Source organism: Anser brachyrhynchus, assembly GCF_964034855.1.
Source record: "Anser brachyrhynchus genome assembly, chromosome: 3".
Lineage (NCBI taxonomy): Eukaryota > Metazoa > Chordata > Aves > Anseriformes > Anatidae > Anser > Anser brachyrhynchus.
The window spans coordinates 76,553,220-76,580,031 of record NC_137696.1 but is presented as its reverse complement, the minus strand read 5'-3'; the positions used below and the strand labels follow the sequence as shown (position 1 = coordinate 76,580,031).

The window sequence follows — 26,812 nt, the reverse complement described above, 5'->3', positions numbered from 1 at the left end:
TGAGAACACCCTATGTCTACTTACTAAGCTATAACAGTGATTATAAGCTCCTGGACATGCATCCCTGGTTTGACTTACCAAGGTAACTGAGAAACATCCAACCAAATAAAGACAGTGGCTTCATACACAGATTACACTGCATTTCTCACCATACTTACTACCAATCTTACTCTACCAATGCAGCGTAACTACTAGAACAGATTTATCATATTAACCACCATGTTGTTTGCCTCACGCCAAAAATTCTGGCTATAATTTAAGTGGCAGCAGGCACTCTACCCATATGAATATTCTTCTTTTTGTAACCATTGAGAGCAACTCACTGAAGTATTAGGAGTGGTGGGAAACTTTAAGGGGAAAAGGGTAACTAAGACAAGGCAACTGGCTGCCCTTGTAATCTGCAATCAACTTAAAGAGCCACTTCAGGTCATGAGAAATTTCTAAGATGACAACTCCTTCAAAGTTCTCTTCCCACGGTCAGAAAAAATATCACATGGAAAAGAAATATTCCATGAAAAAACTACTCTTTCACTAGCTTTTATGGTAACTTGCACGTAAGCCAAACAATGTACAAGAGTATCAATCACTTTCCTAAGTGCCTTTTCAAAGTAGTGCACAAACCTATAAGAAAGTTCAACGAATGTATACCAGTTGGCTCATGTACTGTTTTCGGATATTGATATCTGCAGCCCTTTTACCGGATCTAGCGTCATTGTCCGAGCTCAGATGACTCAGACAAGAACAATGTAAAAACATCGTTTGTTTTCATGTTTAAAATCTCCATTGGTCTCCCACAACAATAACAGGAAGAACTGTACGGATCGATATGCAAGATTACTAATAGGGACTTTTCTCTTCCTACCCAATGACAGGCACGTGACACTTTCTTAACCAGGTAAAGCATGCAACACTTACCAGATCTCTATGAAGCACCCAGTTTGCATGGAGGTAATGGATTCCATCAAGGATCTGGTAGAGTAGTGATTTAACCATAGATCTTGGCAACTGCATGGGCTTTTTGTTTGCTTTTGAGGCACGGTGAAACTTGATAATATGCTAGAAATAAAACAAGTAGAAACATGAAGCTTGTTAGATAACCAAAAACCTTTCTTTTAAAAAAAGGTACTAATACTAAATAATGGAATGAAATACAAAGTTCGTTGAAATTTGCAATTAAAAATAATAGTGATGTACTTCCAAATTTCTTAAATTGTTTTTATCTTCCAAGTTGCTTTAAAAATAGCTGTCAAGCTCTTGATAACATCCGAAGACTGGCTACTTACCTCCAGTAAAATTTCTTGGACATTCTCCTCCCTCCCTCCTACATATTGGGGATCCTCTTACCCACACCACTGCTGGATCAGAAGCTTCTAAAACCAGTAGCATATACTGCAAAGAGGCCTGTGCTCTATGCTTTCACCCCCTTCCCTTCTCTCCAAAAACACCTAGGACAGAGCACCTACCACACTTGAGCGTTCCCCCCCAAATCAGAATCCAGCAGAGAAAGAAGAAACAAAAAGAAGAAACAAAATCCCACATAATTAGGGTGAGACTATGTGAAAACATCTAAAAATGTGGTTACGTTCCCACTTCCAAGTTTTGGTCATATACTTCATTGATGATGACAAGCAAGTCATTCCTGGGTTACAGAAGTCAGTCAGTCCACAAGAGAACAAATACCACTTGAAACCATGGAATGCAAAAAGGGACCCTAGCATTAGTCAGTTGAAAGAATGAAAAAGAATGAAAAGACTGCTGAGAGACCATGAAATATTCATAAACTAATTAATATTTATTGTAAGATCAACATGGAGATGATGGGTTAGTTTTGGTTTTGCTGCACCATATAACAAGTGGGGTGAGGCCCTTCTACCTGTTCAATCCTCAGGCAAGGTGACGCTACTCAAGGGGCTACGCAATCTCAACATACCATCATTAAGCAAACAACAAAATCTATTCATTCAGATGAAAAAATATGCACCCTTTTTGAAGGACGTTCAAAGAAGCATCACACATAACGAAATAGTTTCCAATTATGTGCTTTTTGTGAGACAGAGGTTGCAGAGGCAGTTTGCATTTTTAATGAAAGTGATTCAAAATGCTAATCTGTACAGCAACAAGACTACTGATTACCCAATTTTTAAAACAGGATTTGTCTAGCTCGAGATCATCCCCCTCCAAGTGAAAGAGAGAGCCAATGGCTGTGCTTTCATTAGACCTCTGCTCCCTCCAGCACCACCCTCCACTACATCTGTCACTAACGATCCCAAGGAAAATGGTTATGGGTTAATGTTTCCTCATGGTTAATGTCATCTCTGGCTTTCACCGAACTTCAGCCACTCTTAACGCTTCAGTTACTGTTAAACTGCACTTGGCAAATGTGTAGATAATATTGTCTAAAGAGAACAAAAAAAAAGTAAATAAAAAAACTGCTTAGTCCCTATTAACGTTAAAGTTTCCATTGATCCTTTCACTCCTACACGTAACACAGCAGTGGCTGTCAGTATATTAAAAAAGTTTGAAAGAAAACTACAAGAGTATTAGATTAATATATAAATGAGGACCAGCAAACAAAGCACTTAGTACCTGATTCTGTAATTATACAATCACTCTGAAAAGTATAGTGGAAAGCTTTAAGGAATTATTTCCCCAGAAAAGTTTTCTTGCTGTCATGTCACAAAGTGATCTTGCGTCAAATTTTCAACTGGGAGCCCCTACCCTCCAGTACTGTACAATGCTCACAGGATAATAACCTTCATGGGTAATTACAGTATGATTTAAAAAGCAGTAACCATACTCTAACATCCAAAATTAATATCTTTATTAATACACGGTATTATTTTATTTTTTTTTTAAAAAAAAGCACCAAAAGGCAAGGGTTATATACAACACACAGACCCCCAAACCAAGCTCAGCTCTTTTTTCAAAGCACATGCAACCACTCAAACAGATTTTTATGCCTATTTAAAAACTGACTAGGATCCACAAAAATCATTATAATACAGGAATACAGAAAATGAAACTGCAAAGGTTCTCCTAGGCCACAACGTGACTAAATCAACACCTGGTACTTCCAGAAGGAACTCTACCCTTCTGGCCCCAGTAGTGCTGTCTCAGCTGCATCCCCTGAGTGCAAAGGCACTAGGCCCCCTGCTTTCTGTCTCTGCCCTCTCATGTTGCTGCCAGTTTTCTTCAAATGAACCAAGAATGAACCAAGAACCCTGCCGAAGGCTTTGTCCCTTGAAATATTAAAGGACTAAGACTTTTGAAGTAATGGGAGAGCCGCAAAGGAGCGGGATGCTATTTATTAATGAAGCAACTAGTAGCATGCCAGGACCACCCACTGGAGCAAGACTTTTGTGAGGGTGCAGGATGGGAAGGTTTCCTGTTTTTCTGCCGTTCCATGAGCATGCCTACCTGAACTTTTGAGGCAGGTATCCACCCTTATGTTGAATGTGAGGTACCTCTAAACCAGAGCTAGCACAACTGTGTCAATGTAGAGCTAAGGTGAAGTACCCTGCCTCTCAGCCAGACTTCGTAGCTCAAGCTACCACTTCAGAACACGGAAAGGACGAGCTTGCTCTTTCTTGACCGTCCACTTGACATACCACTTCGATATATCCTACATCATTTTGCTCATTTGCTGGTTTGTCCCAGTCAAAGGCTAAGAAAGCATGTTCCTTTGTCTGCTTTCAGCTCAGCTACTTACGTGACCTTGTTTCTCTCAATCCGCATAGCATTGTCATTTAGTGGGGATCCTCAGGGCTCCATTTTGGGGCCAGTTCTCCTTGATGTTTTCAGAAATGAACTGGATGCAGGACTTGAATGCATACTAAGTAACTCTGCAGATGATACTCAATTAGCAGGAGCTGTTGGCACCCTCGAGGGCAGAGAGACCTTGCAGAGGATCTTGACAAATTAAGAGAGCTGCACATGTGAAGTTCAACAACAGCAACAGACAGATGCTGCACCTAGGACAGGACAACTCCAGCTACACATAACACGCTGGGGAATGAGGGGCTGGAGAGCAACCCCACAAAAAGGAAGCTGGGGGCTCTGCTCAGCAGTGAGTTGAACACAAGCCAGCAGCGTGCCCTAGCAGCCAGATGGGCCAACCATACCCTGGGGTACATCAGGAACAGCACTGCCAGCTGGTCGAGGGAAGGGATTGTCCTGCGCTGCTCTGATGCAGCCTCACCTTGAGCACTGGGTGCAGTTTGGGGTGTCACAATTTAAGAAGGACATAAAACTATTAGAAATTGTCCAGAGGAGGGCTATGAAGATGGGGAAGGGTCTGGAGGACAAGACCTATGAGGAGCGGCTGAGGTCCCTTGGTTTGCTCAGCCCTGAGCAGAGCAGGCCGAGGGGAGGCCTCATGGCGGCCTGCAGCTCCCTCACGAGGGGAGCGGAGGGGCAGGCGCTGAGCTCTGCTCTCTGGGGACAGCGACAGGACCCGAGGGAACGGCATGGAGCTGGGACAGGGGAGGGTCAGGCTGGGGGTTAGGGAAAGGCTCTGCACCCAGAGGGTGGTCGGGCACTGGGACAGGCTCCCCAGGGCAGTGGTCACGACACCGAGCCTCACGCATGGTCTGATTTTTGGGTGGTCCTGGAGCCAGGATCTGGAATGGATGATGCTTGTGGGTCCCCTTCCAACTTGTGATATTCTGTGGTTCTATGATTAAAAGCCCTGCACATTGCTGGCTGTGAACTTTTTTCAGTCTTCTTTTCTTGCAAAAGAATTAGGAAAACTCTTGCTCACAGCTATGGACAGCCCCCGGTCCCCAGGTGCCTCAGCATGAACAGGGCCCCTGCTCTGCCAGAACCACACACAACAAATGGCTCATGTGATGTCTAGCGAGACATCCCATGGGACAGGTTTACATCACCTTCAAAATTTCCTATCCTCAAGTACAATGCAGAGGGGAAACAAAAGAAATGTCAAAAACACCACACAACTTTGACAGCAGCAAGACATTCAAAATTAATAATACAAAGATAAAATAGCTCTACCCAAACAGGGTTATCTTTACATGTCTAAGTGTCTACTGTACATATTTTTGAATTTCAGAGGAGAATTACAACTGATAGTTCTGCTTTATAGCAAGCAATATCACCACTAAATAAAATTCATTTTCCTACAAAAGTAAATAAAAATTGTTGCATACTTTGATATAAACAAGTTTATGTTACTCACAAGAGCTAATTTCACCCCATCACAGTTTAATTTCTGCTCAGTTCTCAAATCTAAACTGAAAACATACCACAGGGCCAAATAGTAAAGGGAACTGAAAAGCCGTATTTGCCCCATGCCACTGGAATGCATCCACAGTGCTTGTGATCATGGCCAATTCAAGGGGTTTGTGAAAAAAATAGTTGTCCAAATTTCTTGTATGCAACTACCCAAATATATATATTTTAAAAAGAGCATTACACACAAGCAGCACTAAACAGCAATTTTAATGCTGCTTTAAAAAACAGAAGGGGAAAATGGTGTCATTACTGAACGGCATCTTTTCTACTGGTGGCAACAAGCCCAGGCTTTTACTCATTACTTTGTAACTTCAGAAATAAATCTGTGTAGTCCCTACCACTGTTGTAGGAAAATATTCCTCATATAAAAATTAAAAATAAGAGCACTAAAACAGAAATAAGTGAGTTGTCATAATTTGACAAGAGTTTCTCAGATCAGGCAGGTCACGTGCATAGCCAAAGATGCTATACCACCACAACTATACTAAGGGAATTTTAACCTGAGCAATTCTGCTGATTTTTGCTACAGCAAGGAGATGCGCCTGGCAAGACCATCTTAACTTTAGCAAATCCAAGACCATATAAATGGCAATAGATAAAGAAAAGAAATATAATTAAGCATTCTGAATGAAAATACGGTTGCAACTCATGAAACAGTATTCAATCCAGTAGTTCGTGTGCCTTCTGTGTTGCCCAGAGTGTTGAAATTGGCTTGAAAATTGGCTCGAAAATTGGCTCATGAGGAGCCACATACATTTTCTAAAGCTTCCACTGTAAGTAACGCAAGCAGAATGCAAGATAATATAGACCAAATTAAATTAGTTTTTCCATGAAAAGCCCTAGTATTTACATCAAGTAGTTAAATGAGCATTCAAAAAGATCCTTATTTTATTCTCCTTGTAAGAAAGTCAAGCTGATATAAAACACACTACGTTTGTTTCATCCCATTCCTGATTTCAAGAACTGCTGTTCGGTATGACAGTGGTTAAAACCAAGTTAGATCTGGCAAGTTTTCATGGAAGCAAGTCCCTAAAGCAGACATTTCACATATATCTTACTAAAAGAAGTTACAATACAACTGTCACCTCAACAGACATGAGATGATCCATACAGGAGCTTGACCTCAAGACACAACTCCCTAGAAAAACTGATTTCTTGAGTTCTACTGATCAAATAGTTTTAAAACTACACGCATTTCCATCAAAATGAAATTTTATCTTGTCAACGCAGATGCTTCTGCCCGCTGATGTAAATTGTCTGCCTGCTCCTGCACTTCAGCAAAACCCTTCTTTCTATGCAAATCCTCATCCAACTTTTGAGAATAAAACACAAGCCATGTCAGGCAATTCCAATGCACCAGTAAAAAGTAAAATTAGGCTTTATAAATAAAGCGATGCAGGTTACATACACGTTAAATCTGTGCCAGGGTCAAGAAAAAGGTTCAGAATATAAGGCTTCAAGTCTCACTTTAAACCTCTCTTCAGCAACCAATACTCAAATGAAGGTGATTAGCATTGTTATGTGTTAAAGCACTTAAACGGATATAGAAAAATAAAATCTAGAAGTGGTACAAAAACTAAATGTGCATTGTTTGCACAATTTTCAAAAACTTGAAGCATTTAACCTGAGTAACATTTCTTGTTGCAAAAATAAATCACAGCTTCACAAGCCTAAACTTAGAACTAATTTCAGACACCAAAGTTTAGACACAAAAAATCCATCCAGGGTATATCACAAGCAAACTAAAATCGTATCAAAACAAAAGTGGGTAGAAGTATTTCTACAGAGATTAAGTTTCCAATTTGGGGTGCATTAAAACATCACACAGTGGTCCTTAGAAAGAGGAGGAGAAAAAAATAAGCTTCAGCACCCTCTCTCTAAACAATGCTGTTCCGCAGCCATTCCCAAGTATCTTCTTTAGAGTCCCATTAACCACATAGCCTGACAAAAAAATCCATTTTCAAGTGAAAAGAGGTCAACATTTTAAGTAACTTTGAAAGGAGCTTTAATACATTAAGTTTTGCTGAACGTTACTTACTCTAAATAACTAAACTTTGAAGCAGAGAGTAAACGTGAACATAAAACAGATTCAGTATCTCTTTCCCAGGTTTTGCAGGAGTCTCTACTTTTTCTAGATCTTTAAGAAGTAAACCTTTTAAAAATTAAAGTCCATACAATAATCTTAAGACGTCAGGATTCAATTATCCTTTCAGCATATATCTGAAAGAACCAATATTCATGCTACTGTTAAACATAAACTACCCTCAACTCCCTACAGCTTTAGCAGAAAAAGCCAGAGAAATAATCTAAATCTTTTGCGATAATGACAAGTGCATTCTCAGAACAGACAGCGATCAACACGGAATAGTGTTGCTGTCTCTAAGTCCAGCTATCACTTTTGTGTCAAAAAAAACACCCTATCTACTATAACTGGAAAGGATAAATCATGGTGTAAAGACAACCTTCTGTAACAATGGCTGATGATAGAAATTATAACTTGAAAGCAATCAAAAACTATTCCAGCCCACTCCCTTGAATAAATCTTACATTCTTCCCTCATCTAGCAGAATCCTGTATTGGTAAATATGTACACGACGGGTGACTGTACAGAGAACCACCTCATGGACTGGGACTGAATTAAAAATATACACATGACTACAAGCAATTAGAAGAGAAGAATTAAACTGCTACACTGAGAAAGCTATCTTCAAGTAAGTAAAAATATTTGTGATTGACTAGCATTTGGATTATTCTCATGATTAAAAGCTAAATTGAAGCCTACAGGAAGTTAAGAGTTATAACTGATTGCACCAGATCTGAAGACTTAAAACTCAGATCTATTAAAAAACATTCATATGATTAAACAAATTTGCAAGGTTATTGCACAAATCAGTATGCAATACCCTCATAATTTTATTTAGTATACAAGAACATAATTTCAGTTATTAAAGTACATTTTTTCAGATATTGAGCGAGGCAGAGTGTTATGAAATTCACATACTGGAGGAGTATTTTCTCCTTTTCATTAATTGATGATTTTTTTTTTAAGTACACGTGACTACCCCATCCTAAATTTAAATACCCATGACTATTCCCTAAGCTAAATTTTAAAAAAGCAGAATACATATGCAACAAATATTTAATATAGCACAAAACCAGTCTGCCTATATATTTTTTATTATTATCAAAGATAATTTAGAGCTGAATTATCAGTTTCTCAGTGATATTTGCTATTAAACAGTTACTTCTTAAGAGGTCACTGGAATCTAGTAAGATATAAACATTCAACAAAACCTAAAAATACCCAGATCATTGTTTAACTAGTCTTAGACAGCAAATGTATGATCACACTCAATATCACCAAATAGTTTTTAATAATTTAATCACTTATTAAGAACCAGGAATGTTTTTACAGCTATGAAACACATTCAACACATTTTACCATGATAAAAGTGTCACTAGTTTTCAGAAGGAGTTTAAAAAAATTTTTTGAATCATTCTAAATTATAACATAGATTTCCAGAAAGGGGAGACCTTAAAACTTTGAAATTACACATACATGTTAAATAAGACTGTGAATTAACTCTGTACTCTGCAAGAAAAGGAGACACCCTATTAATTCAAAATATAAGAACGAGTTATAATATCATTTTTAACAATGTTAAAATCCTTTTTAAAGATAGAGAGACTGTGGAATTGAACACATTGATCATGTGCTTGTTTGCAGTACTTGAAAAACGTGTGCTTGGATTACTACCAGTATTAAAAAGCTGATGATGTAGAAGTATAGGAGACTAGCTGAGAGCAAAACACAATCTCTCAGTATTATAACCTCTCCAATGGCTAAAAGTAACAGTAACTACACTTTCAAGAAACAGAATTCATCCCTAGTGCAGATCTCACTTGTATCAATCTTTAAGAGAAGTCCAATTAAGTAATCATCATGCATTTAATGCTTTTAATATAGTTTTTAATAATGACTCAAAGTTTTACATAGGAAGTTCTGAAACAGTAATACACTGCTTAAGACATAACGTATATGAAAGTTGTATACAAATGTTATTCCTTAGTGATAAAACAACAAGACACATGCATTCAAAATAACTTTTTTTTTTTTTTTACTTTCAAGTCATTAAAAAACATAGAAGAAAAAGAGATGTTATCAGTTAAAGGAATGACACTTGTTCATCCATGCATAGTTTTACTGCAAGACTATGAAGTCTGTGAACTGGAAAAGGTAATTTTAAAATAGTATCAATTCCACCCGTGGACTTAAGATTAATTGAGGTATATGTTAACTATTAAGTTACTTATATATATATTTTTAATCTAAACATGAATTAATCAAGAGAGAAAATCTGGATACAATTTGAATGAAAAGCATCCAAGACATTATGAGTAAATATTGAAAAAGGAATGTTCCTCGCTAGAGAAGGAACAAGAGACAGCTGGTTCTCTGGCTGTGAACATCTGAAGCTGAAGCTTTCAGACAATCAAAGCACATAGCAAAGGTGTGAGACTGAAGCAAATTATCAAGAGTTAAGAAAGGATGTGGCCCATAATGTATAAGGTATTCAATAACAGCTGCAGCCATGCACCTTTATAAACCTTCTGTCAGATGCTTCCTTTACACATAGTGAGGTACAAGCTAAGGAATCTTGCATTTAATTCATAGCATAAGCATATGTAAGCAGCGATGACACTGTAGACAATACGCTCTAAGTTAGCATATGTGGCACATTCAATATCCCAAAGAACTTTACTAGTTGAGGCTAATAGCCCAGAAAAATCACAAGGAAATCATCTGTGGGTTACACTGAGAATTTTGGTAATTAAAATAAACACAAGGTATAAATCAATTCGTCAAAAGATCTACTAAGTTCTTAGCCATTCTGCACTGTAATCTCATGAATGATTACACATTGCTTTGTATAACGTAACTTGAGAGGTGATGAAGGAAATATCTGTGATAGGTTTAGCAGTCAAACTGTGTATGTTTGTAGGCAATAACAACACTGTAAGTCTTCATCAATACCTGTCAAAACTAGTTCTAAATAAGCATAAGCTTTCTTCATCCCCTGGTAACAATGTCAACAGGAATTACAGCAAGTTATAAAGTATGTTGCTATCTTAATTCAAACTTCAGATTTGAGCAGTCTGATCCTTGGAAATTAAATGCAAAGTTAAAAAAAAAAGTTGTTGCTCACCATAAAAGAACTTTTTAATAAGCTTAATTGGCACCATCACTTTTCCTCATTAGAATGGGACAGTTTTTTTCAGCATTACAAAACGAACAGAAAAAGATAGCATCTAGTACAGTTTATTCATCTCTTGCCAAATGTTTCCAGTACAGAAGCTGAAAATGTAATGATTTTAATTAATCTGATGTTTATAAGTAATGAGCATTTACTCCTCTCATTGAAGCCAGTAAGAGTTACTAAAGCCGGGCAGCTTTGAACATGGACGATTCCCATGCTTAAAGACAAATCTTGGTAAGTAACTCTAAGATACCTACATTTACAACTGTTTGTCTTTGGGAATCCATGTTTCTCTAGAAATGGTACATCTATCAAAACCTAAATCCTACACTGATACCCACGATAAACCAACTTACTTTGTTTTTAAGTAGTGCTGGGGGAGCACGCGGTGCAAACCAGTAACAAAACGTTACCAATCCCCTAGCACAATTTCTACCCCAAACTGCTGAAAGGGCACAAGCTGTAAAGCACAGGAAATGCAAAACACAACACAACACAGACAGAATGACAAGTGGTTGTTATTACTGAAATGCGTTACAAAATAAGTGGATTTTTAGGAGGTTTTTGAAGGAGGATAGTGAAGGATCTTTACGTACGTTAATTGGGAGGCTGTTCCATGTGTAGGAGGCAGCGTGGAAAAAGACACAAAGTTGGGAGTGAGCAAAAGAGACAAAAGGGGAATCAGGAGTGATGCTTGGGAAGTGCTGACGGTAAAGGAAATGAGGACCAAGGTTAAGCCAGAACCAAGAGTGCCTTGAATATGGCTAATTTTATGCAAAGGAGGAAAAAGAATTCCTGTAAAGGCTAAAGAAGCAAGGAAACATGGGCAATTATACAGGAAAGGAAAAATGATTTGTGTTGTATGTCTCATAGAAAAAAAAAGTGTTAGGAAGTAGGAGACCAGTTCACATCAAATAACTAGTACAACAAACATTCAATCTCAAATAATGGAAAAGAATTAACTTCACAGAGATTATGACCAATACCCAGCCAGATGTAACAAATGGTAAGAACATCAGACCGCAGTGAGTCTTTATCTAAAGCGTTAAATGATGTGAAAAATCACCATGTAGTGTAAGAAGCACATGCCCCAAATAAATTCAAATGGAAAAGTTTAGAAAAAAGGTGTTTTAAACAAGTCACTCAATGTAGCAGTAAAATGTGTTTGCTGTGGTTGGTCTTTAAGATGAGTAAACCCAGCTGATGCACAAACAATTTCTACCCATACAGGGTTTTATCTGCTGCATTTCTGTTCATCTTCACTGTCACCAGTTGTGAGAAATACACAAACTCTGTGTACACTGAAATTTGATGAAGAAAACTAAAATACAAAGCTGCTGCCGTACAAGAGGAATCCAATTATTTTTAAGCATAAGAAGGGGCTGAAATGTCATGACTTTAATTGTTCTGAGCCAAAAATACCTGTTTGCATGGTCTAAGTTTGTCCTCCAGATTACATTTTTGTGTCATTTACAAGTGCACATGCTCTTGAACAAAAATGAGCAACCACTATCATTATTAATATCAACTTGTGTATTACTGAAGCCTTGAAAAAGCATTATCAATATTAATATTACCACCTTCTCTCCTTCACAGTACTATCAAAGGAAGAACAAACATATTAGTTACTCTTAGTGTCTGATACCTTTTGGGTTTAAATTCTAACCCAGGTCCAAGCAACTCACTTCTTTGAAAGGTTTGAAAGGTTTAGAGCTTGAGTATTTGTATCTGAGTTCAGCTCATGCTGTCACTCATGTCCACCTGTACAATAGATTAATCGAATCCTATCACATTTTGCTGGAAGTTTACAGACATCCAAGTCTCCACTCCCCTTCAATATAGTGACAGCACGTCAGTAGGCCCAATCAACAGTGTTTAGTTCTTTTCTTATTTTCATTCCACTCATTCTGCCAGAAATTCACCATTCAGAATTACATGACTGAATGTTGGTCACTTCCACTGTATCTCAGTGAGGGAACTCAGTGAAGTAGTTCCTGTCCCTCTTTTTTTTTTTTTTTTTTTGGCAAAACTGTAGGGAAAAGAAAATATTAAATGCACTTCCAAACCCTATTTTGCAAGGTTTAATTTAGGAATACCCTCTTTAACTCCAATTAAATGTTAAAAGAAAATTGTTTTAGCTTCAAAACGAAGTTTGACATTTAAAAAAAAAACCTACACAGCTTTTTGCATGTTTTAAAGGAAAGATCAAAGTATACTAAGAACAGGATGTCAGTTAGACCCTTAATTACAGAGCAAGAAATTTATGCATCTGTGTTACATGAAGGTACACCAGACACACTTCAGTTTGTTCAAGCTTATATTACACTATCTCAAACGCTCAGGGAAATCTGTACTTACCCACAAGTCATGCTCAGCATAATCAAACAGCAGCCAAACCTTTCTGTCACTGTGAGAAAGGAAAACCTTCTGTAACGCAATCACGTTAGGGTGCTTCAGCTCTCGTAAAAGCTGCAAAGAAAGAGACAAGCTTGCGTTATTTCTATGCTTGTTAAAAATAAAAAAAACAATAATGGTGTCTTACCACAACTAAACAAACCAGCAATCCTAAAACAGGCCCTGGAAGAAAAGGTGCCACTGACTCAATACCTTGTCTCTAAAATGTCAAAATTAGGAGGATACAAATAGCCTCCATAGTATGGGCTTGTTGCTCTGCAAGCACAAGTTGACCATCACTAGCCACATTGCTCTCTTCCAGCTTATCCCATCTGTCCCACTCACCCTCAGCTTCTATCTTAAAGATATGTTATACAGTTCTCTTATCAAAAGTAAACGTCAGAATTTAAGAATGCCAAAGTGAAGCTTGTGCAGCTTGCCAGTTCTTCATGTGAACAGTCCAGTTCCTGATTACCACACAATTCCTGTATCACCTATCATTTTTTGCATTGCAATCCTGCCTCACTTGCCTAGAAGTCAATGAGGTTCTTGTTTTCAGTACATAAGGGTGTTTTCAAAGGAAAGTTTATCAAAAACTGTTTTTAATGGTTCTTTCAACTACTTTCCTATAACCCAGAAATAAATCCGAGCTTATTTTTGCTTGCCAGATTAAACTAGGTCTTGTGATTACTACACTCATAATTAGAGAGCACATTAAAGCATGCACTGCTGCTGAAGTCATGGCTCTGACAGATTAAATCAGTCCTCAGAGGGACCTAGGAAGAAGTATTTCCAAAAATATCATTTCCATGGAATCTTTTTTTCTGAGACACTGTCTTCCCAAAAATGATTGATCACTTCTGTTTTATCTGAAAATTGCTTGCATCTGCAGCACTACTATATAAATTGCCAGGCATCCGTTTCAAATGGCTAAACAGTAAATAGAGTATGTTACAAGGCACATCTGAGAGACAAATCTACCCTTTTCTCCACAGAGAAAGTCTTCGTCTTCAGATGTTTATTTCATGGGAAAAAATAAAGAAAAGGCTTAATTATAAATTATACTGTCCTTTGGCTATACAGATATCTGCCAAGACAAGAGATCTGACAAGATCTTCTAAAGAACATTAAAACTGTTTAAATCTATTCCACTTTTCCAACAGATGAAATAATTTAAATACTGCTTCTACCATGCAGGAAATACTCTTTGTTTCTTCGTCTCCCTAACACCAGGGGCTTCTAGCTCTGAAAGAAGTTCCTGCCTAACAAATTGATCAGTAGTCATTCCCAGGTATCACTAATATGATGCAGTAAAAAAATATTATCACCTAACAAATAGTAACATTACTTCTCAGAATTATAAGCTACCAAAAACTTACAGATTAAAATTGCAGCTCTTTGACAAGTATCAACACATATTGCCGTATTTCCTTGTTTTTAATAATACCAAAAAAATACTTTCCAGTAGGGATTTGATGTGATGCTTCTGCCTTTTATGTAATTTAATATAATCTTATAGAAGGCAACTTTATTGTTATTATTATTACTATTAGTTTTTTTCTTAAAGACACTGTTAGCAGCAATACTGATAAAAAATAATTTCAAGTTTTCAAATCATAAATGAGACGAAGTAAAGCATTCTCTCAGAATAACTAAAACTTTGCAGGAAGAAACAGGCAAAGAACATACAGTTCCATATTGAATGGCAGCATATAATAGAGAAGTTAACCGAAATACTATGTACAGCATAAGAACAAAACAAATGCCAAAGTATTCTGCATTAACTGAAAGGTGCCATACAAAAAGGAGAGAGGCAGCGTATATTCTGTAGTTCTAAGCAACAACGCTGCTCAAGCCAGTCTGAACAGAGGACTTTTAGGCAGCAGTGGTCACCTACCAGAACAGCCTGATTAATAACCAAAGCCTGAAACCTTTCCTTTTCGTGAAAGTCATGAAAAAGGAGGATGCTTTCATATTAACAAAAGTGGTAAGTTTCTTATCCACAGCAATGATATGTGCTCATTTATAAGGAGTAGATTATTTTTAATGCATCTTTCGATTCACCTCAGGTAAAACATCTTTATTTAAACAGAAGTTTTCAGAGTCAAGCTCCTATTGATTTCTACGAAAAGCATGGGGAAAATACATTAGTTTTATGTTACACATGTTGAGCTTCTACCAGATTTTCTGTATCAGACCTGAAGTTGAAGAACTGAATACTGTAAGGCCAAAGAAAGCAAAGAAAACGTATTACGTGTGTCTTTAGCTACTGAATGACAGTTTACAGTTGCGGTCAGATATGGAAAGAGTTTTCACCAAATTGGCAAGGTCTGCTTATGCACATTACAGACACACTCTGCCTGCCTGCTTTTTAAGTCTGCTCTGCTCTGAAAGCAAATTAAGACTCCTAAAGAATTTCGAGAGGCTACCTAATAATTTTTTCCAAGTCATACTGTAAATGAGCATATTAAAAGCAAAAATATTAAAGTTGCAATCTAAAAGAATATGAGATGTTCCCAAAGCTTTGATCACAGGGGTTACACCAGCCTTATAAATAAAGACGTATTTTTTCCTCAAGAGAAGCAGTTACAAAGCAAAACACTTCACAGGCATAAATGCTTACCAAAACATCTATTAACAGTCATACTTAAGGGGATATTTATAATTTAACACAGAACATTCATAGAATTGATTGCCTGACCTTAAATCATTCTGTAGTTATATTAAACACCAACAAAGATTAAAAACTAGACCAAAAACTTGTCAAATCACCTTGTTCTATCTAAAAGCATGTAACAGAAAATAGCCGTAAGTTATTACACTGTGCTCCAAGAGATGAACAAATACATTAAGTAAGGAGAAAGACAACTCAGTTTTTGTGTTAGTCTCATATTCCTATCTTAAATGAATGCTTTAGTGATTACCATGGATAATCATTTTGGAAGTTCTTTTATAGTCTTAGAGAATAACAGACCTTTATACCTTCATCTTCTGAGCCACAACCTTAACATAACAGCAGACCAAAGGAAATTTCATGTAAAACTCAAAACTTCGAGTGGAAGAAAAGCTTTTCAAGGCTTTGTTGCACACTGGACATCAGGAACATCGGTCCCAGAGCAGCCAGTGCACTACCAGCAGAAGCCAGACCAAAGAAACAGTGGCTTTGAAGTGCTCCAACACATTGGGTCAAGAACACTAACTCTGTTTTAGCTAAACTGGGTTTGCAATCATGCTAGATGCCGACTGGACGAGATCAAAAACCACAGCTTAGTGTAAAAGCATGAGTCATGAACAGAAATGTTAGAGAGAGATGCCTAAAAATCATCCCCTCTAGAGATGGACTGCAGCAGAAGTGAGGGTGGCCACAGGGACCGAACTGATGTTACTCGTGGGTGTTTAGAGAGCGAGGGTGAGGAGAATGATTCAAGAAGCACTGGGAAGACATGTTGGGAAGAACCAAAAAGCACAGCCATGGAAATCAGCATGTCCGAGACAACTGTTTCAATGGCAGGTATTGATCTAAGATTTAGCTGTATGAAATCAGAGACTTTGGAAACAGTAATTTCACTACAGCTGATAGGTAGAAGCCAATAACGTGAAACACAAGGATGTATTTAAAGCTATTTATATGTTATTTGTATCAACTACATACCCTAATGACTTCCGTGTTTAATTAGAATTTTGTCAAAACATTTACCTGCTACGCCAATCATTGAATCGTGTCATCATTATTTTGTGACTAACTGGCTTCGTAAGCATGTGTTGCTTTAAAGGAAGCCAGGGTAGCGTCTAGTTCTTCAGTTACCCCTACTCTTGAAAAGAACAGCCTAACTCACCTCATGTCAGATTTGCCACTTTTGCTTTCCTGTCAGTTTCTGCTCTGACAGGAAGGGGCTGCCTTTTGCCTTCGTACAGGTGGAGAATTAACCCAACCCGAAGTTCTTTGAATGAGGGAACAGAAGTCACTTCTAAATACATTATCCAAACAGGAGATACAAGGCAGAAAAGTAAAAAAAAAAAAAAAAAAGATCTGGAAGACTACAGTTAGGTAAAATTGCAGCCTAGGGGCTCTCTAATGGCTCTCCTTGCAGTTTCACCCCTCCAATACTCACTTTATGAGCTGACACATGCCAAACATGTCTAACAGTTAAGTCATGCACCCTTTCTCTGAAATGGCTATATGTCATTTCTCCACCATAAACACACTTCACAAACGTGCATTTTAGTTACACCTAAAATCCCAAGACAACTTCACAGCCACAGTAAATCATTCTCTACAGCCTTTCTGCACCGCGGATTGCTGTATAAACTTTAAACATATAAACTGGATTAAAGAAACAGAATACCATTTTTCTTAGGTCTTGTGCAGAAGTAAATCAGCTTGGAGATTTGATTAATTCAAGTCTAACACCAGAAAGAAGACACTAATACACTGTCCTAGTACTTGAAAGACTGCAGTGTACCTGATGCACCTTAATACAAGGCAACAACCAGAACACAAAATGGATCTGCAACTGCTAAGTGAACAGAGCATCTTATTTCAGTAGTTCTTCAGCTTACTGTTCCTCCTCTACAATTTAATTGCCATTATACCCACCTTAGAGTAAAATGCTAATAAGAACCTGCCTCTCAGGAGACTTACAGCACCCTTCTCTCTTGGTAACAGCACACAAAGCAGTTTAGGCAGAAAGCAATTGAGAAAGACGTCAGTTTGCACTGTCAACATCCTGAGCAACTCTGGCTATCCTGTACAGTATCTCTCTTGCCCTTATTAGATACTTATTATTATTAATTTGAATTATCACTTTTTTTTTGTATTATTCTTCTGGTCAAGAGAACTGACAAGGCAACTTTGCTTGTCACAGCTCCTAGTTGATGTCATGGTCACCAATTTTAAAATGTTGCATTTGGATAGCCCAAATAGTATGAAACAGCTTGCAGGATTCCTGGCAGCTACACAGTGTACGTAGAACTGGTGGTCATTTCTTCTGCTATTTGATGTCTTTTTCCCTAGGGACATTCAGCATTTCCCTCACAAGTGAATGTCTCTTATAGCAGAGCAGGGGTGGGGACCACAATGGGAAAGCCTGCCATGTTGGAGAAAACATTAAGTTGGCAACAGAACTTGTACAAAAGCATAAAGGGCTGGAAATCCAAGCTGTCAGGGGTCAGGCAGAGTTGGACTTCGCGTGGAAAGTCAAACAGAAAAGATTGTCTAGCCAGGGAGAGAGCATAAGAGAGCACGCAAGCACAAGAATAAAAAAAAGTTAAAGAGGGATATTATCTTGTTAAAAGACAAAAATAAGTAACCAAATTAAAAACTCTTCCGTGACATAGTTTTGAAATACTATACGTAGTTTTTAACTATGCTCAAACATCTCCTCATCCACACACACAAAGAGATTAACTCACCCTTATACAGGGAAAGGGTGATTAAAGGAGCATACAGTCCATCCCTCAACAGGAAGCCTGCTCCATTACTGTAACAAATCAACTATTGAAAGGAAATAAGATTGATATCCACTAAAATACAAAGGCGTAAGCACCAAAGACGAAAGACATAATTATGCTAAATGGCAACAATGGTTGGAGAACAAACAGATACAACTGATAACAGATAAATTTACCCTGAAAGATGGCATCTCATAAATATGAAGGCTCAGGAACAGCTTCTCAACAGCCGAGGAAATGGCATATCTCATTTGCAGCTCGATCATCGTAGGAAATTCATTACCTGATGAGTTTGGTTTAACAGTCCGCCACTAGATCCAGTGATGCAATGTCTGTGTAGTACTGTGTTTTTATAGAGGCTTTCACAAAAGGTGGTTTTGGTGGGGTTTTATTGTTGATACCTTCAGCAGATTAAAAAAAAGTACCAACAGCCAGCTCCTACAGTAATTTGTTTTGAACTCTTTGAACTTAGCCTACAAATTGTCTATCACTACAGCGTACAAGTAATGGTTGCATGACTACCAGCTAGGAAGTCTCTTGCTGTTTGAGGTATAGAAAGTTCTACTTTTTCTCCCCAAATTAAAAAAAAAAAAAAAAACTTCTGTGAGAAGGATGGAGGAGAGTTACGCTGTTAATACTGTGAACAAAATGATCAATTATGAAGGCATTTAGCACCTTTAAAAATAGTCAGACCATACATTCCTCAAGGAAATAACTCAGAAATGTGTTTCACCATTGGATAAATAACGCTTTCTAGCTACCACCTGCCAAAATGGGGTGAAAACAGACACTTTCAACTCACTGTGAAGGTAAACTAAGAAAAATCAGAGAAAACACGAAGACAAATACTGCTTTCAATATTTACACCAGTAAATCTTGCCATAAACATGTATTTCTGTGTCAGTGAAGACAAAACTCATAATCACCTTCAGAAACGCATTCTGAGATCACATCATCTCATCTAAGAGGTGTTCACATCTTCCACAAAGTTCACTCTGGCCTTCTGATCTACTTAATCTGTTCAGGAACATCCTTGGTAGTTTCTTTCATGGAAATGCAATGGGCAATACATTGACCTGCTTCCAGGGTTAGAACCAAGACCTTAGACTGGCAGAGATGTGGATCTAAGCCATCACAGGAAAGACCAAAGCAAAAGCCTGATGGCTCACAAAAGACAGTTGGACATTGCAGAATTTTAAAGCCGCCTACTTGTGTGATGAATATATTCAAAGCCTCTTAGGTCACTGAAATTTACAGGCTGGATCGGGCTTTGAGCAACCTGATCTAGTGGGAAGTATCCCTGCCCTTGGAAGTAGGGGGTGGGGAGGAATTATATGGTCTTTAAGATCCCTTTCAACCCAAACCATTCTGACTCTACGATAAATTGGTTTTAAGTTGAAGTTCAGATTTTCAAAGGAACAAAGATCACCATTTCACTCCCACAGAGGCTCTTTAAAAATTCCAGCCTATTCAGATGCCATTAATCAAGACTCTGTCCTTTCCTCCCTGTTATTAATATTATTCTTTTCACATAGACCCTCTGATGCCTATTACCATACTGAATTCATGCTGCAGCTTTTCCCTCAGGGAGGTAATACGGGCATCTCTCAAAATAAAAAAATAAAACCAAGCATCCATTAATTTTATTTAACTTGTAAGAACCACCCTTTGTTAACTTTAACAAGGGTGCTACAGATCCCAAAATTATCAGGCAAGAATAAAAAAAAAAAAAAGAGGGGAACAGGGACAGCGTGCCACATTAAAAAACTACTCAAAATCCAGCTTTGTTTAGCAACCCAATTGATGCTTAAGCTTGGGATTTTCCAGCCTGGATTCCCTTTTCTAGCTGGGGAAATTCCATTTCCAGAGCTACTGCACAGCTGAAGTAAAAAAAGTCTTTACTCAGTCATGACTTCAAACCAAACTGGTGCAGAGGTTCACTTACCAGCCCATACAGCTGTAAGCTGCCTGTGGCAGGCACACATATAAGAGGTCTGACAAAAAGTTGTGGGCAGCATATACAAATGGATACGCAAATGGGGGGAAAAAAAGGAAAAAACCGAAAAACTGCCGGAGGAACTCGAAGAGAACGCTCTGCTTCAGCGGGGAGACATCCTCTGTATGCTGGTCCCTACCCATAGATAGCCACTGGCACACAAAACCAAGGCGGGTAGGCAGACTGAAATGCCAAAAAAACAACTGGCATTCTTACATGAACTGCTATGAGTTCTGCCTCAGTTTACAAGGCAGACTTCACATGAAAATTGACAAGCTAAAGTATCCTAAAGCATGACTTCAAGCTGACCCTTGTTCGCTCTAATTCTCCTATTTTATCCCAAGCAGATCCTTGAAGCATCCCCCGAAGTCTGCTTTACACTTCCTTCAACCTTTTCCTTCCACACTTCCATCCATCTAAATCAAGCAGCCCCTGAGCTGCTGGGACTCCAGACTTCCACAAGAGAGGGACAAAGAAAATTCTAAAAAACAAATACAGAAAGACATTGAAGAGAATTCTCGCCAGTAACTCACCAAATGTCAGGACAGGAAGAGGACAAAAAAGCTGTCACACCCTGCTCCTATGACAAGGATCAAGAAAGTATTTATAGAATAAATATTTTCATTTCAGGAGCTCAAAATGGTCTGGCATGGCTAAATAACATTATTCAGAAACAAAAGCTTGGCAAAAGACTTTTCCAAAATATTACATTTTAACTAATGTAAACGAAAAGAAACTAGAGTAACTACATTTTGAATTCTTGAGGTTCCCAGAAAAAAAAATTAACTAACTTTAGCCTTTTGCTTTAAGAACATATGAAGAAATACTATTCTTTCTTGGTAACCAATATGGTATAACATGGCATGGATTTTTCAAATAGAAAGGACTATTATAAAATTACACCTAAAACAAGGAAACTTCATTTTTAATACACCTATGTAAGGAAATGCTGACATTAAAATCATACGATGGTAACTTGGCTCCAATACATAGATCATGTATATCATTTATTTTCATGGCTTTGCTATGAAATAAAACATCTAAATGAATATTAAATATCTGCCTCTGAAAAAAACAAGTTTCCTTTATGATGTGTCAAATATATTAATTTATGAGGCTCAAGAAATACATTATTTCAAAACATTATTTCAAGAACCAGCTTAGTTAAATCAACTGAGTGCAAATTTGCATTTTTGGACCAGAGGGAGGAAGAAGAGCACATTTTAAATGGAACCTCTGGTTCTTTTTTCTATTTTTGTTTTGTTTTTAAATCAGATGCCATGCTCTCTCTTCTCTTACAAGATTGGCTTTTTAGTCAAACTTGGTCAGCCTGCCACAGAGTTAACAACCATTTTCCTTCCAATGGAAAGGTATAGAGAAATTTAAGCTCTCTCTCTCTTCTCTACAGAAGATTTTTCTCTTTAGTTGGCGTACAGCAAAATGGAAGAACACTCATCCACTCAGATTATACCAACAAATAAACTGAAGTCATCTAGATAAAGTAAACTGCTGAAAAGCAATACAGATTATTTATCACTTCTGAAGATTTTCAGGTATTTTCAGATTTTTGGATTTGCTTTTCAGCTGATTAGAAGAAATTCTTCCGTTACTGAAAAGAGAAAGGACTTTCCCATCAACATAACAAAGATACTTAAACCTAAAGCCATCTAAGATCAGTCTTTATAATGAGGGGGAGGAAAAAAAAACACTTTGGTAATGTACCTTTAAAATTCAGAGGTACATAATTCCACAAACCTAAACATTCAGTCTGGGTTTTTAAATTGCAACTAGCCTACACTTAAAGTGCTTATTCTAATGTTTCTGCGCTTTTCAGATTCCTGACAACCTCTGCTCTTGCACTGTATCTCACTAAGAATAAACGAGGCCAGCAACTGATGTTTTCCAAAACACCTGTAGAAGGTCAATGAACAAGATCAGACACCAATTATGATCAATTTTCCATTTTTCTAGGAAGGTTTTCCTCTCAAAAGGATTTACAAAAGAAACATTAATAAATCAGAATAAGAGGAATAGCATTTCTGCTTTTGTAAATTTATAGAAAAAAATGTTTGTTCAAACCTACATGTGACAAACTATCACTATTTTTGACAGTAATACACCAAAAGCTACAAGACTGATACCAAGTTAACTGTTCATGACAGTCCAGTTTGGGTTCCTTGCAAGCAAAACTAAGGGAGGTGTGGGTGAAAACATCCCAAACATTTTAATGTATATAAGTGGAGCAAAACAGTGGTGAAAAATTATGTTTGTCCAATTTGAACTCAACTAATTACGGCATCACAGCAATGCATCTTTCAAGAGGCAATACATCTCTAACCTACGCCAAGGATTGGGTAGTGACTGCGATACTATCCTGAAAATTCACATCTTAAAGAGAAAATGCATTTGATTTCCTGCAGAAAAGAAATACGTATAATGCCACTTTGACTCATTATATATGTGGACCAGACAATAGAGAGATGTTCTCACTGTCTAAACTATACTTACTGTAAAAGGTTACCTATCCATGGACCTCAACTTGGCTGTATCTCGCAGTTGTACATACCAAGTAACTAGACATCTAAACGTAGATTTATACAAACTTGTGCAGCGTCAAAGACTGCTGAACACATTTAAAATAGCAACAGTAGAAGAAAACAGTTTTGTCCTACAGTCTGCAATGGGATACTTAAAATATACGCTGCACCCCTATATCCAAAATCTCAGCCAAAGGCACCTGTAAAATCCAATCTACAAGGGGCTCCCCCAGACTAGACAAAGCAGATTATGCTCAGTAACAAAATGGCTGGGAGACTGCCAGCACCTCCTCTTAATCTGACAACTCAGCAACCAAAGCACTCCCACGAAGGGGAAACCTGGGTTCAATTTTCTTCTCTCCTTCGCTGCTCTGCTGAGTGAAAGGACACAGTGGCTGGAAGGACAGAGCTCAAGCGCGTAAGACTTCATGACAATACTTCCCAGAAAAGGGAGGTGACTCCCTGCAGCTTGAAGGAAGGTAGCCCAGCCCTGGAAAGGCCATGAAACGTTGCACACATAACGTAATTTAAACCCTGGTAGCAAAATGACACACCTCCTCAACTGCGCATGCTGAATGCTATGAATCCATCTCCAGAATTTAGCTCTGCCCCTGCTTTGTAAAGGACAAGTGTATTACTCAAGGTCAAAGAGCAGGCTACTAGGGAGTACTGTCACTGAAAACAATTATTTCTCAGATACAAAAACACACGGGAATGTAAATTAGGTGGTATGATTAGGAAATGCGCCAACAATAATTTTCCAATACTACATGAGAAAGGCAGTCTCATAATACCAAGTATTAACTCAACACACCTATAATTCAGAACTATCTGGAAATTTGTGATGGCTTAATTTCACATCCACTGGTTGCATGCTAGGTCAGTATCTGCTATCTTGCATAATGCCAGCATAAAGCCCATGATTAATGCTCTAAGAAACTAAAAAGAAATGAAATCAAGTGTTGGTGCCCCATCTGGATCAAAGACTGGCGGGTGACCCAGCAACGCAACGGCAATCTCCAGGTAGCGTACACTTCTGCTGGGTTCTACTTCCATGATGTAGAATCAATAGAAATAGTAGATGTTTCAGGAAGAAATAAAAAAAATCTTGGTTAGTTAAGTAAGTTTTCCTTGATAGTATTACGTAGCATAAATATCATGTATTTTTGCTCTTCAGGGTTAAAAGAAAAAAACATTACATTCTTACAGATAGAGAGAAAAAAAAGGAAAAAGGGGGAAAAAAAGGAAAAGAAAAACTGATAATTATTCTTCATACATACTCCAGACTGGGAGGCAGAAGTTTAGATTTTTAGTTCGAGTCATCATTAAATGGAAAATTAAATCAAATCAGAGCTATGAATTCGAAACATATTAAGCACATTAAACCTGTGTTCCTTACGTGAATCAAGTTAAAGCTCCTTTAGCTCTGAATGACAGCATCCATTAAAGTTTGATGTACTTGAACTGATCTGCCTAATGTCTTACCTCTCGTTAAGCAAGCTAATAGACAAGCCCACAGTTGCAAATATAAATTCAGTTTAGCACCATGCTCACAGTGAGAAACTCGCCTGCAGACTTGAGGAGAGAATATTTTGGGGGTCTTGACTTCCTTTCATTAATTTGGGTCTGTTTAAAATGGCAAAAAATTTGCACACAGTTTTACAATCAGGTTTCTTGTTTGCTGTTCAGGATAACACTCACTTGAGAATATTACTCTTTCAGAGCTTTTATTCAGGAATTATAGAAGTGATTAGTCTGCTGACAGTTATTTACAAGAAACTTAGCATTTCGCTCTGGAAGCACAAGGCTAGAATGTTCTTCAAGTTTATTAACACAATTACCCATTAGATTTGTTATGCTTTTGCCCACAGGTTTTCACTTCTTACCCAAATCTTCGACAACCTTTTAGACACACGTTAGATAAAACCAATGCGTGAAGCAAGCTAAAACAAGATGTTCACTGGCTGTCTCCCAAGTCATTAAACGCCTACCACAAGATTCCTCTCATACTCTCAGGATCAGACTGCAACTGGAAAAAAAAATCCGTTTGTAATCTAAAGTCTGCTATTTCCTCATTCTTCAATTAAATATGAAAAGTTCTTCGATGAGGCGGTAAACGCGGCAAAACCAGTATTTCCCCAGTAAATACTGATAAACTCGGGAAGGCTTAAGAGGTGGCTAAATGCAATTCACAAAATTCAGTAAGCAGAGATGAAAATATAAACAACGTATTTAAATATGAACTTATGGCAACCCATAAGGACTCAACACAATGCCAGTTTTCTGGAATAGATTTTGAAACAACAGTAGGTAATAAGATGAAGAAACTAGTAACTGGCTAGTATTTACCACCATGACAGCATTCAATCTTGCACTGAATACAACCTCTCTCTAAAGTAACTTCTGCTTCAAAGAAATGGGTACTGAACTGACTTCTTGCCCAAGGCAGCAAAAGCAATGCAGTGCTGAAAATAACATACCGTGAACACTCATGTTAGACTTTCTTCCTGGGAACCAAGAGCAAATACTTTCCCAGATATTATGCAGAAATGAGTAATTGGAAGAAGTCATTCTTGAGACCTACAACAGACCCGGTGTATCTCATTAAGTGTGCAATGAGCAGTACCAAATAGCATTTTTATAATGCCAACCAAAACGACGGGAGTTCATTTCTCTGCACCTTCCTTCTGGAATAACAACTTCAGACTGCCTGGAGAAAAAGAAAATCTTTCAGAAATTAGTAAAGTTTCTTACACAATTATGCCATAACCCACTACTAAATCCCTGAGACTACGGCAGGCCTCCTGCCTTTTTGCTACCTCTAACTTGGCCAAATGAATTGTTTGGGCTGAAGTTTTCCAGCCCGGGTGCTAGTGAACATCTGATTGTTCGCAGAAGCCATTTACGAGCACACCATTGAGAACAAAATATGCAGTGCAGGCGTGTTCTTACTCAAAGAAAGAAAAGCTGCTGTACTTGACTCAGACTCGAGATTAGTTTTGAGTCTGCTTACTATCCTGTCCCTGACGCAGCTGAGGCTAACGCCAAAGAAAAGAACACGTAAAGCAGTGTGGCCACAGCGCGAGCCTTCGTGGTATGCACAATCAGCTTCCAGCAATCCTCCGCTTCAGGGACTTGAGAACCACAGGTTAAATCAAGGCCCTTCACTGGTTTTGCTCGATTAGCCCTCAAACACATTCCCCAGTAATATATATTCTTAAATGTAGCCCTATCCCTGTTCCCTACAATATTTAGAGCTGTGTTTCAAAATTAACATGGTACTGGGGAGAGGTTTGCTATTTTCATTCAGTTGCCCTAATTGTTCTGTTCTGATAAACACTGAATAACCATTCCCTAATTCACTTTCCCATATAGTTTCTTGATTTTAGACCTACATTTTCCTTTGGTTTTCCCTCCTTCCAATACATTTTCCAATAGAAGGAAAGTTTTTTTCCCCATGTGCAGATTCCCAGACGACTTTGTCTCTGTGTGTAAGGAGGTAGTTTTTTTATCACCAGCTTTGTTGGCTCCCCTTCTCTTTACCTTCTCTAGTGCTGTTGTATCCTTTCTGAGGTGAAAGGGAACTGAATGACAGGCATATGAACACACAACATCTGAATGCACCAGGGATTTATGAGGTAGACCGAGTCTGCTTTGTTCTCAGGTCTTGACTTCAGTACCTCACTTTAAAGTAATTCTAGTGACCTTGAATTTGCCTTTTTGACTGCTCCTGAACTTGGAGCTGTGTGCAGAGGAATAGCGATAAACATCCTCCTCCTACTCTACCAGTAATGATCATTCAGATCCATCACTATCTGTACATAGATAGCATGGCTTCTCTCATTTCCACCACATTAAAATTCAACACTGATACACACGCACATTTTTATCACAAAAACTACTCAGTATTTTTGCACTTCTACATA

General features: G+C 38.0%; 1 protein-coding gene across 1 annotated transcript in view; it reads right to left on the bottom strand.

Annotated features, from left to right (window-relative positions):
- CDK19 (cyclin dependent kinase 19) overlaps positions 1 to 26,812 on the bottom strand; it is a 127,724-nt gene that overhangs the window by 66,989 nt on the left and 33,923 nt on the right. Inside the window, exons 3-4 of the mRNA XM_080586935.1 lie at positions 12,867 to 12,977; positions 916 to 1,056 (exon numbers count right to left, since the gene is read on the bottom strand). Of these exons, the coding sequence (XP_080443061.1) occupies positions 916 to 1,056; positions 12,867 to 12,977 (252 nt within the window). The remainder of the gene's footprint in view (positions 1 to 915; positions 1,057 to 12,866; positions 12,978 to 26,812) is intronic.